The following is a 17,752-nucleotide window of genomic DNA, read 5'->3' as shown; positions in this document are numbered from 1 at the left end:
GGTCGAATATCTCGCGAACTAAACATCGGATCAAAAAAACTGAAAAATATGTGTTCAATCATTTTCAAAAATCTATCCAATGACACCAAACACCAACCCCCACTACACCCCCTGGAGGTGGGGTGGAGGGTAACTTTAAAATCTCAAATGGAAACCCCTAGGTTTTCTTGCAGATTTGGATTCGTTACGTAAAAGTAAGCAACTTTTATTCAAGACATTTTTTCGAACTGTGGATAGATGGCGCTATAATTGAGAAAAAATTTATCCTGATACCATAGGTAAATTATAGAAACGGTCTAATATCTCGAGAAATACACTTCCAAATGAGAAACCAAAAAAAAGGTTTTCAATACTTTTCGAAAACCTATCGAATAACGCTAAACATGACCCTCCAACCCACCCCCTGGAGGTGGGGTGGGGGGTAACTTTAAAATCTTAAATAGCAACCCACACTTTTTATTACAGATTCGGATTCGTCATGAAAAACTAAGCAACATTTATTCGAAACATTTTTTAGAATTGTTGACAGATGGCGCTTTAATTGGAAAATACGATTTATTAGCGCCATCTATCAGCAATTTTAAAAAATGTTTCGAATAAATGTAGCTTAATTTTTCATGACAAATTCGAATCTGTAATAAAAAGTGGGGGTTGCTATTTAAGATTTTAAATTTACCCCCACCCCGTCTCCAGGGGGTGGGTTGGAGGGTCATTTTTGCTGTTTATCGATAGGTTTTCGAAAAATATTAGAAACCTGTTTTTTTGGTTTCTCATTTGGAAGTTTATTTCTCGAGATATTAGACCGTTTCTATAATTTACCTATGGTATCAGGATAAATGGTTTTTCCCAATTATAGCGCCATCTATCCACAGTTCGAAAAAATGTCTTGAATAAAAGTTGCTTACTTTTACGTAACGAATCCAAATCTGCAAGAAAATTTAGGGGTTTCCATTTGAGATTTTAAAGTTACCCCCCACCCCACCTCCAGGGGGTGTAGTGGGGGTTGGTGTTTGGTGTCACTGGATAGATTTTTGAAAATGATTGAATACGTATTTTTCAGTTTTTCGATCCGATGTTTAGTTCGCGAAATATTCGACCGTTCCACTACTTTTGGGACACCCTATATAAGTTTTTATTACAGAAGTCACATTTAGTAATTATTTAAAGGGACCCCATCTCCAATTCCGCGAGTTTGTTACGCCACTGGACGCGTGGGTTGCTTTGTTCGGAAGACGGATCCTCATACGTATTACGGACAGTAATAATTAGCACCTGCACCTTTTAGCTTTTTATATTTTAGCAAATATACCTTTTATACAGGATTTTAGTAATTTTCGAAGTTATACTTCTTTAGGCGCGATTGGGAAAAATGTTGGGATTGGCAGTAAATGTAAATATGCGCGAATTCATCAAAAATTGTTATCATTACGCGCAGGTAGGGCTTTTCAACGATTCTCATTCTCAAACAAATGAGAATCGTTTAAAATCCCTATGAATGACAGCGGATACGTTACAAGTTTGCTTTGATTGGGCATTCCAATGAATTATTAAATAAGGCGGCTGTGGATAAACAAGTGTTGTTTTTTAGTTTTTCTTGTTGTAAGAACAGAAACAAAAGTAAGTTTATAGTTGTAGTGACTTTTTAAATAGTTTTTAAAAACAACACGCACTTAACTGTAAATGTTTCAGTATTGTAATAAAAAATTATATACCTATTTGGAAAATGTTAAATGTAGTAGTGCTTCAATTAATGACGACATAAAAAGAGTAGCGGGAAACTGGCTACAAGCGGCCCGGTATAAAGGGTACTGGAAATAAGTGGGGGAGGCATATGTCTAGCAGTGGACGCGATTGGCTGATTGATGATGATGATGATGATCTTACTTTAAGTGACGATGTCTCGATACCGTACATTATTATTGCCATATGTAGCATTTTACGAAGAGAAGTCGGAGACAAAAGGAGTTTCTTACGAATATTGCTACTCGTATCTTCACTTCTAAATTCATGACGTTTTGATTAAAAGAAATATTGTATTTATAGTTTAAATGAAAAAGATATTACTATAATTATTAGAATTTCTTCGCAAGGAGTGGTTTTTATAAAGGTAGAAATTATGTGGTAAAAAATTAAAACAGCAAAGAAATCTAAATATATCTAAGTATACCCAGTAATTGCGATTAGTCGCATTCGATTCAGTGACCAAAAATACACCAGAGAGAACCTTAACACTATCAATTTATTTACAGAGCTTCTAATAATTCCTGAAAAACACCTAATTTTACCATAATTTGTTAATAACAAATAAACGCACCACATTTGGGCTTCCAGACCACTTCCATTGGATTCAGCGACCCAAAAAACCTATAATACCAGCATCAAATCGCGGCGAACTAAAAGTGTTCACGGGATCCCCTATGTTTCGACTAGACTATTAGTAGTCCAGGGCGGATCTGTTTTGAGATGGACGTTGAGAGGTGACTCAAATTTTTTTGCAGAAATTGCTTGAAAATAGCTCAAATAATAATATTTGAGTTATCCTCCCACTCAAAATGGCCCGGAACATTGTTTAAATAGTCAAAATGTCAAAATATGAAGGAAAAATTCGATTTTTTTATTGGTTTCTTGATTATAACTTTAAAACTATTCATTTCTGGGAAAAGTTGTAGTGACATAAACGTTGCGTAATTAAATTTCCTACAATATAGAATTGGTCAACAATTTAAAAAATAGTCACCCTTGTTGCAAAATAGCAATAATTGCAAAAAAAACCATACAAAAACAAGTATTCGCATTTTACGTTTTTCAATCATTTGTGCTACACTTAGGACCTTCATATTTTACCCAGAAAAACATCATGATATAGTAAAACAACACTGTATATTTCATTAAGATCGGTTTAAAAGATTTTGCAAAATGAATTTTGAAATCCAGCTTCCGCAAAAAAAATTCATTTTTTTTTAAATGTTCCAGGACTAAAAATAAAGCACATAGCAAGTTGAATTTTTTTTTGATTATATAAGTGTACTGTACCTTTCATGTGCATTCTGCAAAATTAAAATCGATTAATTATCACGGCGTCAGGAAATGTTTTAAATAAACATTAATTTTTGGTGCTACGCGCAGGACAGCGATATTCGATTCACACAAGTTGATTTCCACCAAAATTTCTTCAAATCTTTACCTAATATATTATTTTCTTACCCTATATTTTGTTGTATTTTAATATTTTAATTCCACAAAAATCAAACTAATTTTATTATTGTTTGTGAAATATTGTTTAGGAAATTGAATATGTTTAAAAATAATAAACTTTTATTCTCTAAGTTAAAATATAAGAACAAAGAAAGTTTTTGCTGAAAAAAGTGTTATTTCAAAGGATAGAGTATGTGTTTTTATTTTGCAATAAACAAATTTATTTATTTATATCGAAATGTAATAAAAATTAAAATGTATCAATCATTATCAAAGGTCATTGAAATGCCCAATCAGAGCAAACTATCCGCTGTCCTGCGCGTAGCACCAATAATTAATGTTTATTTAAAAAATTTCTGACGCCGTGGTAGTTAATCGATTTTAATTTTGCAAATTTTAAATGAAAGGTACGATACACTTCTATAAGCAAAAAAAAAATGAACTTGCTATCTGCTTTATTTTCAGTTCTGTAACATTTTGAAAAAATGAATTTTTTTTGCGAAAGCTGGATTTGAAAATTTATTTTGCAAAATCTATTGAACCGATCTTAATGAAATTTACAGTATTGTTTAACTCTATTATACAGTTTTTCTGGTTGAAATATGAAGGTCCTAAATGGTTGAAAAACGTAAAATGCGAATACTTATTTTTGTATGGTTTTTTCGCAATTATTGCTATTTTGCAACAAAGGTGACTATTTATTAAATTTCTAGCCAATTCTATATTCTAGGAAATTTAATTACGCAACTTTTATGTTAGTACAACTTTTCTTGGAAATGAATACTTTTAAAGTTATAATCAAGAAACCAAGGAAAAAATCGGACTTTTCCTTCATTTTTTGACATTTTGATTATTTAAACAATGTTCCGGACTTCTTTGAGAGGGAGGATAATTCAAATATTATTATTTGAGTTATTTTCAAGCAATTTCTGCAAAAAAATTTGAGTCACCTCTCAACGTCCAAATGTACTAATATTTTTACAGATGGGCCCTGGTCTATAGTGGAGCCACAGAGTAGCGCTGCAGAGTGATTTGTCTGTGTCTGCGCTAAATCGAAATTTTCATGTAATTCGGTGATGACACGGAAAATTACATGGTATCGCCGTATTTCTCGTTGATTTACTGGCCTAAAATGGCAAACATATTTTAAAATTCTCAGCGTATGTATCGTCAATTCTCTGACGAGCAATTTCCATTCCTAATTCATTCATTCGCACACATCCTTCCCACCAAGTTAATTTCTTTTTTGATTTTCTTCGACACATTCTCATGAATACTTCATCGGGTTATGTCAGTCTAAATCTTGTCATATAGAAAATATTATTCTAAATATTCCAAAGTTCAAGTCTATTTCTGTCCCTTTCGTTCTACCCTTTCTGTAAAAGCAGCGCGTGGCATTGATTTTCAATTATCACCACCATGTGTGAGGACCTACCCGACACCCGACATCTCGTAGCAATGGATGATGGCACAGTTACCGTAACCTGTTCGTTTGAATCATTAATTCTGTTTTTTAATGCCTCTATTCTACTACGTTAACTGTAATTTTACCAATGAAATTTTTACTATAGACCTCAGGAAACGAAGCCGAAGAAGCACCTGAAAAATCGAAAAATTACTGCCCGCTATATTTTTCAAATGGAATATCTGGGAAAATTCAATAGAAAAGACGAAAACGTTTAATAGTCGAAGCAATAAAGCACTGAACCTTCGAAAAAAAAACGGACAAGACGGATCTTAATAATTCTTTTTGCATTCGATTCGGAAATGCGCCAGGAAACTTTGTGAACCGGAGCTATGATATAATATCGACACCCCCATCGAACAAGGTTGTAACTCAAGTTACATCTATTTTCAAATTTCAACACAGGCGAATTCAGCAAAAAATTGCGCACACGTCAATATAAACGACATAGTTTAATTCTCAATAGTTTGGCTAATACTCCATTGAAAAAAGTTGTATTTTAACTTACGTGTGCCATTTTAGCGTGAAAAAGGCAGTAACACTGGATACTCCCTATGTTAAATATTTAATTTCATAACAAGGTTGTTAAATGAGTTACAACTTTGTTGCACGTATGTTTAATTTATTAAGTATTTAAACATATGGTGTATCTTATAAGTCAATTTATCGAACTGAAAATAAAAAAAGGATTTAAAGACTTTTTTCCATTTTGATAGTTGCGGTGGACAAAATAAATATAGAATAGTTTTTGCTGCATACTTCTATATAGTGAAACAGTGTAATATTAACATTACACATGTATTTTTCGAAATAGCACATTCACAAAACGAGGGTGATTCAATGCATGCCCTTATAGAAAAACGGAAAAAACATTAAGTCGTATATGCTCCAGACCAATGGACAACCGTGATACGATATGCCAAAACATCAGGCAAGCCTAAATCCGTAACTGAATTAAATCAGAACCAAATTCTAAATTTTAACCTATTTAAGGACACACATGTTAATTTTGAAGTATATATTAATAGTAAAAGAGTAAAGTAATCATGTAAAATGGTCTAGAATTAAATATTTACAGATACGCAATAAAAATGCGAAAAAGTTGAAATATTTTATACCATGATTTTTTCATAGTGATAGAATATTTTTGTTATTGTAAAATTTATAATTTCCAATTAAAATTGTGAAAATTGTTAGTTGATATTTTGTTTAAATATCCCTTATAAACTCATTTTCTCCTAGATATACTGCAAATAACTCAAAACATACAACCTTTTAATAGTTAAACGGGAAAAATAATTAACACAGAGAGTGTAAAATGGTTGTTAGGCGACTTACAACCTTTTTCTACGAATACTTATGTTTAATCTCAAGGTTGTATCTCAATCAAAATCAAGATTTTCAATAGTTAGTAAAAGTACAAAACATACATCTCACAGTAATCCCTTATTATGATATAGATATCATATCACATTAGTGTAAAAGAGTCTAATCATTTCGCTACAAATTTTTAAAAAGTCATGTTTTCGTTTTTTGCCTCTCCTGTAAAATCGCTAAAACTGAGTTACAACCTTGTTCGATGGGGGTGTCGATATTAAAAAACTGTATACAAAAAATGCATTCTTAAAGTGCATTTCAAACAGACAATAAAAAAAAATTCAGAACTCAAACGAATATGACGTCAAAAGTGATCTCCGGAGTACCTGGTGCACAGGGTACCTACTGCTTAACTCGTCTTGTGGAGTTTTCGGCAAAAAATTTATTAAAAAATTAGTCAGAAATAATTACTCGGGTGTTTTTGGGGTCGCTAACGACGAATATGACACCGGAAGTGATCTCCGGAATTCCTGATGCCCAGGGTACCTACTTCTTATGGAGTTTTCGGCAAATTCATTAAAAATCTAGCCAAAAATCATTACTCGGGGTTTTTTGGGTCGCTGACGACGAATATGACATCCGAAATGCTCTACGGAGTACTTGGTACCCAGGGTACCTACTGTTAACCCGTTTTCTGAAGTTTGTAACGATGTGATGCCACGACAAGCGATGAGCTGCTCTACCAAAGACGACCGGAAGAGTGTCAGCGTTGGCGCATAGCATCGCTGGGGGAAACCGAAGGAGAGGGCATCGAGAGCATATTTAAGGCGAGCCAGGAGAATGATAAAATCAGTCATGGCTAGCGAATTAATGGCTCAACAGCTGCTGCTCACGTATTGAACGAGCATTAGCTGGCTTGGCAATAGATGCACCGTATGTGAGGTGGGACTATGCCTAGGCGGACGCCACAGTAGTGACGTGGAGTCTTGCTATGACCGTTATCGCAGTGTGCGGTAGTAGCGAGGAATGATCTCCGGATCGGAATATAGGGTTATGTTGATTTAACGTAGCGAGATTGTTATTGTATATAAATATACTGTTTATCGTATTATTTTAGTGTTGCTATTATCATCGGATAACTGTAAGAAAGTTTAATATTGTTTTTCTTTGCAGAAGACGGAGTTATATTTTATTTTATTTGTTTTGAACTGTATATAATTATCTTTAATATATTTACTTTATTTTTAACTTGTGTTTTACTGAGTCTGTCGTCCTTAGAAGAACTACCCGTTACAAGTTTTTGGCAAATTCATTAAAAAATTAGTTAAAACCCATAGGTGTTTTTGAGGTCTCTGACGACGAATATGACATCGGAAGTGATCTCCGGTGTATCTGGTGCCTAGGATACCTACTGTTTATCTCGTAACTAATGATGTTTGACTAATTTTTTAATGAATTTGCCGAAATCTCCAGAAAACGAGGTAAACAGTAGGTACCCTGTGTAACAGGCACTCCGTAGATCACTTCCGATGTCATATTCGTCGTCAGCGACCCAAGAAACCCCCGAATAATGATTTTTGGTTAATTTTTTAATGAATTTGCCGAAAACTTCCGATGTTATATTCGTCGTTAGCGACCCCAAAATTCCCCGATTAGTTATTTTTGACTAATTTTTTAATAAATTTTTTAATAAATTTTTTGCCGAAAACTCCACAAGAGAGCTAAACGGTAGGTACCCTGGACACCAAGTACTCCGAAAATCACTTCCGATGTCATATTCGTCGTTAGCGGTCCCAAAAAGCCCCAAGTAATGATTTTTGACTAACTTTTTAATGAATTTTAATGACGAGGTAAACAGTAGGTACCCTTGGCAATGGGTACTCCGGAGATAACTTTTGACGTCATATTCGTTTTCAGCGACCCCAAAAACCCCCGAGTAACAAAATTGAACTCATTTCCGCCGATAATTGACGAGTTTTGAATTTTTTTATTGTCTGTTTGAGATGCACTATAAGAATGCATTTTTTGTATGCAGTTTTTCAATATTATATCATGGCTCCGGTTCACAAAGTTTCCTGGCGCATTCACGAATCGAATGCAAAAATAATTATTAAGATCCGTCTTGTCCTTTTTTTTTTTCGGAGATAAGGCCGATTTTAGTGCTTTATTGCTTCGTATATAAATACTTAAAAATACAGTTGAGTCCGCGAATCTTTACCCGTGCGTCATCATTTAAAGCATACGAAATAAGTCGATGATAAGTCGGAAATTGAAATTTACTAAACGCAACAGCAAGTCACTTACTGTCACTTGCTGTTGCGTTTAGTAAATTTCAATTTTAGACTTATCATCGACTTATTTCGTATGCTTTAAATGATGACGCACGGCTAAAGATTCGCGGACTCAACTGTACTTTTTGTTTAAAATTATAGACCTGGATCCCGCGTACCAAAAAAAAGTTGATTAATAGCAAGCTGAAAATTTGTTAATATCTTAACGGTGTCTAGTTGGACAAACTTTGATGTACGGGAACACTGGAACAGGGAAAGTTTTAATTGTGGAACAGTTTAAAAATTTGGAACGTCAGATTACGAAAACGTCCCATGTATTTTGTCGGACAGAACATCCAATTGATTTGTTACCCTTTCATTAAACTCTCATGCAAAAATCAGACCGCTTTTTCTAACCAACATGATTCCTGTCATTTGACATGTTCTTCGTGTTCCACTCATGAAAATGCCCAGTTGGTGATAAACACCAGTCTGATTTTTGCATGAGAGTTTAATGAAATGGCAACAAAGCAATTGGAAGTTCTGTCCGACAAAATACATGGAACGTTTTCGTAATCCGACGTTCCAAATTTTTAACCTGTTCCACAATTAAAACTTCCCCTGTTCCAGTGTTCCCATACATCAAAGTTTGTCCGACTAAACACCGTTAAGCTATTAACAAATTTTCCGCTTGCTATTAATCAACTTTTTTTTGATACGCGGGATCCAGGTCTATGAGATTTTCTAATTAAAAAAATATTTAGTAGCAGAACCATTATTGCAAATTAAACCCGAAGTAGGCATTTCTTCAGTTTTTGATTCAGATTTTGATTCCCTAAAGAGTGGTTGCTATTGGAGGGTTTTACTCTTCTACATAGTAAAGTTTTAAAACTGAAGGCACCAAATTCTAAGATATGACCTTATTAAGTTTTAACTAGTGTTACTACTAAGTTTTAAATTTTTAAAAGGTCCCATCTAATAATTAATATTCGAAACGGATAGGCACTACAGGAAGAAGAAGAAAGGTTTTTTTGTTAACACTTAAGTAAAAAAGCGACTTTTTTCATTCATTTCAATATTTTGATAAAACTATGAATTGTAGATTAGAACGTTCTACAGACCCCTGGCTTTATTTGATCTTTAAAATAAGACTCTCTAAATTAAAAAAATGTTTATATACAAAAAAGTTATTGCAAATGAAACTGTAAAGTTAGAGTTTTTTTTTTTCAATTGTTTATAATTATTAAAATAAACAATAAAAATATTTAAAACAAATTTTACAATGTGAGTTTTTATGTAGTTACTCAAGCAAAACATGGGCCCGATCGTTAGAGTAGTTTTTAAACAATTAGGAGTATTTGTTTATTCCATTGAAGATAAATATCCCATTTTAATATGGCTGGAAAGGTGGTTTGTCAATATTTAGAACGGGTTTTCTAATCTCATTCTCTTCGTAAGGTCTCACATATTCAGGTTTTTAAAAGCGTAGGCGCAAAATTTGTGATTAATGCTTTTTAAATGCATTAATTTTTTTTAAATCCTATGAAAACTAACAAGTATTTTTAAAAAATTTAAACGCAGAATAAAAGATTACATTATCACCGAGGGCCAAAAGTCCCTGAAAACTTCTATAATGTTTAATTTAATAAGTTACAGGAGTAAAAATACGAGAAAATTTAGTGTGATTTTTAATTTCAAATATCTCATCCAAAAGAAACTTTTTGTTTATTCCAAGGGACTTTTGGCCCTCGGTAATAATGTAATCTTTTACTCTGCGTTTAAAATTTTCAAAAATATTTATTAGTTTTCTCAGGATTCGAAAAAAATTAATACATTTAAAAAGCAGTGTTCCGAAATTTTGTGAATACGCTTTTAAAAATATATTATTCATTTCTTATTTTTTACTTACAAATAATTTATGCAGGATAAAGTATCATTTTTCGCCTTATAAACAGCTAAATAATTATTATCTGCGCCGTTTTGGCATTTTTTCGTAAAATGTTTACTTTAAACGTAACAGGCAAATAAACAATTAGAAATGCCAAAAATATTCTAATTTTATGGTTTTTCGAGGCCATTTTTAATAGGTACCAAAAATTAAATGCTTTAATATTTATATCAATCCTTATCATTTTATATGAAAATATTTAGTTATTTGAATTCAAAAATCACATTTACCTGCACACATATATTATCTTCATTCTCATAAGAACATGGTGTTCCATCCATTAAATTTTCGTTTGTAAAGAAGACTTCTTTCTTGCTGCCATTTAGACAGTTAAATTTACATTTTTTGGCATCTGAAATAAAGATAATTTTAGAAGGCATCAAACATATTGAAAGCGAGAGGATGACTGGCAAGACCGATATTTAGAAATTATCTGCATTAAGCTGGGATCCAATGGAATGTATCATGGTACGCTTCACCAGTTTAGGTCGGCAAAGAGAAATAGAAACGGTGTGTTCCAACACGACCAAGAACCGTCATGTAACTATCACGTTATACAGGGTGTTTCATTAATAATTGTCCATATAATAACTGGAGAAACCTTAGCACAAGATACGAAGATTTAACCTAAAACACTTTAATAAAATGTGGTTCCTTACTGAGTTACAGGGTGTTTTATCTAAAAATTTAAATACTATTTTTGCCCAGCATTTTAAAACTATTTGACGTATCCTTTTCATACTTGGCAGAAAGTGCGACCACTATACACCCTACTAAATTATGATAAACAGACGTTACTAGCTACTACCAGAGGCGTACGGCAGGGGATAGTAAATGGTTGACCCTTCTCAAATTCTACGCCACTGGAGGTATTACTATTTTAGTGCCATTTTTAGATTTTCCAATACTTTCTACGTAAAAAATATACACTACATTGGTAACGATAAAGTCATTAGTTTTCGAGATATTTGAAGTTAAATATGAAACGGCACACTATTTTGATTAATTTATGGTATGATTCATATGATTAATGTTTAAAAATTATTTGTACCCAGTACTTTAAAACTATTTGGTGTATCCTTATCATACTTGGCAGAAAGTGTAGGTACTGTACACCCTACTAAATTAAGATAAATAAACGTTTCTAGCTACTACCAGAGGCGTACGACAGGAGATAGTGGTAGGTTGACCCTTCCCAAATTCTACGCCACTGACGAAATTGCTATTTTAGTGTAATTTTTTTATTTTTCAATACCTTTTATGTAAATAGTATACTCTTCATTCGTAACGATAAAATGATTAGTTTTCGAGATATTTGAAATTAAAAATGAAGCGACACAATATATTAATCAAAATAACCGTGTCGTTTCATTTTTAACTTCAAAGATCTCGAAAACTAATGACTTTATCGTTACGAATGAAGAGTATATTATTTTCATAGAAAGTATTGGAGAATCCAAAAATTTAACTAAAATAGCAATTCCGCCAGTGGCGTAGAATTTGGAACGGGTCAACTATTCACTTTCCACCGTCGTACGCCTCTGGTAATAGACAGAAACGTCTGTTTAACACAATTTAGTAGTTTGTACAGTACCTATACTTCCTGTCAAGTACGAAAAGGGTACGTCTAATAGTTTTAAAATGCAGAGCAAAAATACTTTTTAAATTTTTAGATAAAACACCCTGTAACTCAGTAAGGAACTATATTTTATTTAAGTGTTTTAGGGTAAATCTTCGTATTTTGTGCTAAGGCTTCTCCAGTTACTATATGGACAATTATTAATGAAACACCCTGTATACTAGATAATTAACGTTCTATGGGTTCCATGGGAACGAAATAATACGTTCCATGGTACTGCGCAGGACGGTGATCGTTACATGGACGGTTTCTGGTCGTGTTGAAACAAACCTAAAATATATAATAGTGAAAAAAAAAGAGAGTAGGGTTAGCACGTCATGTTACGCTGCAATTAATACATATTTACTTTTTGATTAAATTAGTAGGACCATCTTGTCCCCTGTATCGAGATACACTATCAGTGTTGGCGGTAGAAATTTTAGTAGGTTTAGTCTCAAAGAAGGATACTGGATATGAGACTCAAGTGTATAGAAAACCAACACACACCAACAGATATCTCAATTACAAATCAAATCACAACATCAACGTTAAAAAAGGAATCATTAAATCCTTATAATTATGATAGAGCCAAAATTACTTGTTCTAACGAAAATTAATTTTTAGAAGAAAAACAATTGTTAACACCTCTTTTATTAAAAAATGATTATCCTTTATTGTTTATAAATAAGAAATTGTCAAGATTGGATCGAATAGAACAGAACAGCGTAGAACGGGATCCTATAACATCCACAAGAAATAATACGAGGAAAATATCAATACCATATATAAAAGGACTATCCGAGAAACTTAAAACAATAGGAAATAAATTCAACATTTCAACAACATTCAAAACAACAAACACATTGAGATCTATTTTATCTAAAACTAAACCTAACAATGAACAAGAAAGAACAAAGAATTGTATTTATAAAATACTTTGTGAATGCGAACAATTTTATTTAGGTGAAACATCAAGACCATTAGACGTTAGAATAAGTGAACATCAGTCTTATATTAAAAATAGACAATTTGATAAATCTCAAATATGTCAACATGCATGGGATAATGAACATAGAGTTCAGTGGAGAGATTCAAGTATAGTCCTGAAAGAAACAGATAGTAAAAAGAGAAAAATCAAAGAAGCGGCTCTAATTATGCTAAATGAAAACAATTGTGTCGCAAATTCCTCGGTAGAATGCAGTAGGATGTGGTTACCCATACTAAAAGAGGAAGTCAATAGAGAGAAAATACCACGATTAGTAAGTCAGTAACATATTGAGTTAGTACATATTTTATATTTTAGTATTATTTATATAATATCTATGTATTATTAATATTATTTATAATTTAAAATAGCATATATTATATTAAAGTCAGAATTTGGTATTAGTTTTGAGAGTAAACTAAATGTAAGCCCAAATACTTACGATATCGGGATAGTATCACGAGGTTCTTTCCTGGTTTTCCCTCGTGATTTACTATGGAATCCCTAGCGCGAGAATTTTACTGCCACCGTTGCATTTGGTTGTCTTTTTAAAGACAGATCACATGCTATGATTTTTTGTGGCGTATATTCTTGAGTTGAGGTTGATTTCATGTAATCGAATGAACTATCTTTTAGTAAAGTTGTCCCAGGAACTCAACTCATCAATATTGGCAATATCATTTTAAAGTCTTCTACTTTAAAATGTATAATACATGTCTGAATTGCCAATATAAATAAGTCAGATTAAATAAATTATTAAAAGAATTTTTTGCTAAGCAACAACATTTTTGTTTAATCTAGTATTATTTTGTATCTTGACGACACCCGGCTTGGGCGTCGAAACGTAAATAAAATAATTTTTTTGATAAAAATTACAACAAAACGTCGTTAGAGCACAAAATTACCACGGCATTGATCGTACCAGCCATAGCCGAGATGGAACAGTCTGTTTCAGCTTCTGATTTTCTTTTAAATGTGCTCATTTACCGACAAACAACCGGAGAATACAGGCTACTCCACGCCAGCTATGAATAGGGGGAAACACCACTATTTGACATTGCGTTGATTCCCGTCTTTAGTTCTTGTCTTATTCTATTAGATACAATAAATTTCTCAAGGCGTGCCATGTCACGTTCCGTTGGATGCCAGCTTTACGTATAACAGTCTAATATATCCGCTTCTTTCTTTATACAAGCACAAACTCTATGTTTTCATAGAGTTGCGGTTAATTACTAATCCATTAAAAGTTTTCTTGTTAAAAATTCAGTTTAACTAAAAGTTAGAACGTCTAGCGTCTAGCTCGATTGCAATTAACTGTTTAGTTATTAATAAAAGTACGTAAAACTCGTATATGTACTAGTTTTTACTGCGTATGCTGAATATATTTTTAGTTTTAAAAGTGGAAGTAGAAGAGCAGTACTTTTGAGTTTGTAATTATATTTATGAAGTACCAGTGGCGTAGCGTGAGTGTCGGCCGCCCGGGGCGGAAGACAATTTTGCCGCCCTCTTATTTAGGTATTTTAATTTATTGTATACTATACATTACATACATTAATTATAGAGAACTTTTCGGCGAGAAAAGTCATCATTATTTTGCATTATACAGGTTGGATTTTAAATAAAAAGTTTATATTAGTTTTACAATCACGTTTATTAATACAAAAATTATTTTACTTTAACCAATTAGATACATTGATATAGCTTAGGTACCTATCACTTAAGATTAGGTACACCTTGACGATCGACAAAATTAAATAAAATCAATTTTTAATTAGAACTAGAACGATACTATAATAGTCCAGAGAAATAAGGTTTTTCTCGTGACACATCCCCCTCCAGGCCGAAACCAAATTTTTTGAGTAGTATGGACATCTATATTATTAACCTATATGTTTCCTGCAGCCGATTTTGATGATATACATAGTTTTAAACGGTGTCGCGAAAAAAGGTCGCCAACAATTGGTCGAGCGAAAAAATGTCGCGCACATTTGAGCGCGTATCAAAAGGTCGCCGGCGAAAAAACAGCGCCGACGAAATAAGGTCGCGTGCAATTGATCGCGCGAAAAAAGATCGCGTCATGTTTTACATTATTAAAACCATTCAATTGGTTTTCAAAAAGGTTCTAAAGAAATTCTATTTGCATACTTTAACTTTATGCATTATGAGCCGATTAGTCTTGGAATTCCATCTAATTACTTTTTAATGTATTTTGGATGTATAAGAAGATGGGAAAAATAACGTATATCTAAATACTTTTTAATGTATTTTGGATGTGTAGGAAGATGGGAAATATAGGAGAATGGGAAATTATTTCATATGGTATTTTCAGGTTATTCAAGTGAATATACTTGAAAATTGAACAATTTTTAACATGAAGAAAGTATTTTTTTTGTTCTACGTGAATAATTTTAATATATGGATCTAAATTCAGAAAGGTACTTTCCTTCACACTTTTTACAGGCTTAGGACTGTCAGCAAAAAACTGGCGTGTTTAAAAGTGGCAAATGAAAACATATTTTCTGACGCGATCTTTTTTCGCGCGATCAATTGCACGCGACCTTATTTCGTCGGCGCTGTTTTTTCGCCGGCGACCTTTTGATACGCGCTCAAATGTGCGCGACATTTTTTCGCTCGACCAATTGTTGGCGACCTTTTTTCGTAGATCCAGTTTTAAACAAATGAAGATCGAAAAACGGTAAATTATCGCTTTTTTCGTCTATTACCAAAAAGTTAAGCACTTTAAACAAATTTGAGAGTAAGAAACTCATAAATCGTATAAAAAACTTCAATATGGCATTCGCTGAATTTGTCCAACCTTATTGGTTGCTTAGAAAATTGCAAAATAAATCATAAATATTGAGTTTTTATAAATATTCGTAACTTAAATAAAAACTAACTTATAATCTTCTTATTACGCGGAATGCTGAGACTTCTTGTACTTAAATTATATTTTAAATTTCAAAGGAATTGGTCAAATAGTTTAAAAGTTATTTAATTTATTTTTCCCAAATTCATTTTTTTTGCAACACTATAAGTCAGAAAATTATGAGGTTACAATAATACTTCGGATAGTTTATGAAAGAAGAACATTTATACTATTACCTTAATTAAAAATAAATGACAAAAAATAATTTTAAACAGTGTAAAATTATTTTGCAAAAACATGTCCATTTTTTGCTTACTTATAAACAATTAGAATAACTTTTTAACTGTTACCCGTAGAAAAATTATTTTTTCATATTTAGAAAGACTGAATTTTTATACACATTTAGAAAGAAAAACAACTGTTCTAGGACATTTAGGGACAAAGTTAGCCCCCCCATTTTTTAAATCACATGTTTTTGCAAAATTATTTTGCAATATCTATAATTATTTTTTGTCATTTTTTTTAAATTAAATTAATACTGTAAATTTTCTTCTTTCATAAACTATCCAAAATATTACTGTAACTTCATCATTTTCTGACTTACAGTGTTGCAAAAAAAATTAATTTTGGAAAAACAAATTAAATAACTTTTAAACTATTTGACCAATTGCTTTCGAATTTAGGGTGTAATTTAAGCACCATAAGTCTCAGCATTCCATGTAATAAGAAGGTTCTAAGTTAATTTTTACATAAGTTATGAATATTTATATAAACTCAAAATTTATGATTTATTTGGCAATTTTCTAAGTAACCAATAAGGATAGACATATTCAGCGAACGCCATATTGAATTTTTTTATACGGTTTATGAGTTTATTACTCTCAAATTTGTTTAAAATGCCAAATTTTTTAGTAAGAGACGAAAAAAGCGAAAATTTACCGTTTTTTGATCGTCATTTGTTTATAATGTATATCATCCAAATCGGCTGCAGGAAACATATAGGTTATTATTATAGATGACCATATTACTCGAAAAATTTGGTTTCAGCCTGGAGGGGGATGTGTCACCAACACGATATTTTTTTTCCTTATTTCTCTGAACTATGTTATATTTTTATCTTTATTGAAAAGTAATATGAGTATTTGTTAGAATTAAAAACAAAATTTCCGTCTTCAATTAAAAATTTATACGTCTATTGTTTTTAAGAGCAAAGTCTTTTATTGCACCGTCAATGTCTATCGCATCACACACCTCTTGCTCAATAGACAAAATAGCCAAATTATTTAGTCTTAGAGTATTCATTGTCGATGTTAAATATTTTTTAATCAATTTCAATTTTGATTGCCTCTTACAGCTGACATTGCTTATAGCAATTGTGAAAAATATTCGGAATATTATTAAAATATTGGGCAGAGTATCTTCCAGCTTGGATTTAACAATAAATTTAAATAATTCAAGTGAGTCTGCATTAATCAATTTCGTTGCCTGTAGCAGCAACGAAAGTCCGCAGTCGAAGTTTTTATAGCTTGAAACCCTGTTCGTCAATTTCGTCAGATGCGTAGTCTACATTCTACATTTCTACATTCAGTGTTGTCTGGATCTAATAATATAGCCGACGTTAGATAAACAAACTTATCCGTTAAATTCTGTAGCTGTTGAAAACGCCCACGAATTTCTACAATAACTCTATCCAACGAAGAAAACAGCTTTCGTCTCAACTCATTTTCACAAGACAAGTTAGCACCCCTAGTTCCGTCATCAAAAATATACTTTCTTGTTATGCGCCTCCGAGGTTTTATGGAAATTCCAAGTTCTTCACACATATTTTTGCATAACCTACAGCGCCATTTGCCCATTCCTCTCTTTTCTCTGTCAATATCTTATGAGCGCACAATCTTATATGTCAAGTCCCCTTGTTTGTAAATATTTTTGTGCATCATTCACTTCATGTAGCACCGGTTGCCACATGCCCAAAAAACAAAGAAAAGAAAATGACTGCATCGAAACCAGTAAAGCACCTGCATCTGTCCTAGTATTTAAGCTTTCACCTGCCTCTGTCAGTTTTTCCAAAGTGACGAGAATGTCTTT

At 32.4% G+C, this 17,752-nt stretch overlaps 1 protein-coding gene across 2 annotated transcripts in view; it reads right to left on the bottom strand.

Moving 5' to 3' along the window:
• Positions 1 to 17,752, bottom strand: part of LOC126887291 (A disintegrin and metalloproteinase with thrombospondin motifs 2-like) — a 168,748-nt gene that overhangs the window by 33,755 nt on the left and 117,241 nt on the right. For both annotated transcript variants that reach the window (XM_050654700.1, XM_050654699.1), the window contains exon 11: positions 10,426 to 10,547. In XM_050654700.1, coding sequence (XP_050510657.1) covers positions 10,426 to 10,547 — 122 coding nt within the window. The remainder of the gene's footprint in view (positions 1 to 10,425; positions 10,548 to 17,752) is intronic.

The sequence above is a fragment of the Diabrotica virgifera genome, chromosome 6, assembly GCF_917563875.1.
Source record: "Diabrotica virgifera virgifera chromosome 6, PGI_DIABVI_V3a".
NCBI lineage: Eukaryota > Metazoa > Arthropoda > Insecta > Coleoptera > Chrysomelidae > Diabrotica > Diabrotica virgifera.
The sequence above is the reverse complement of the archived record's forward strand: the minus strand, read 5'-3'. Positions and strand labels throughout refer to the sequence as shown.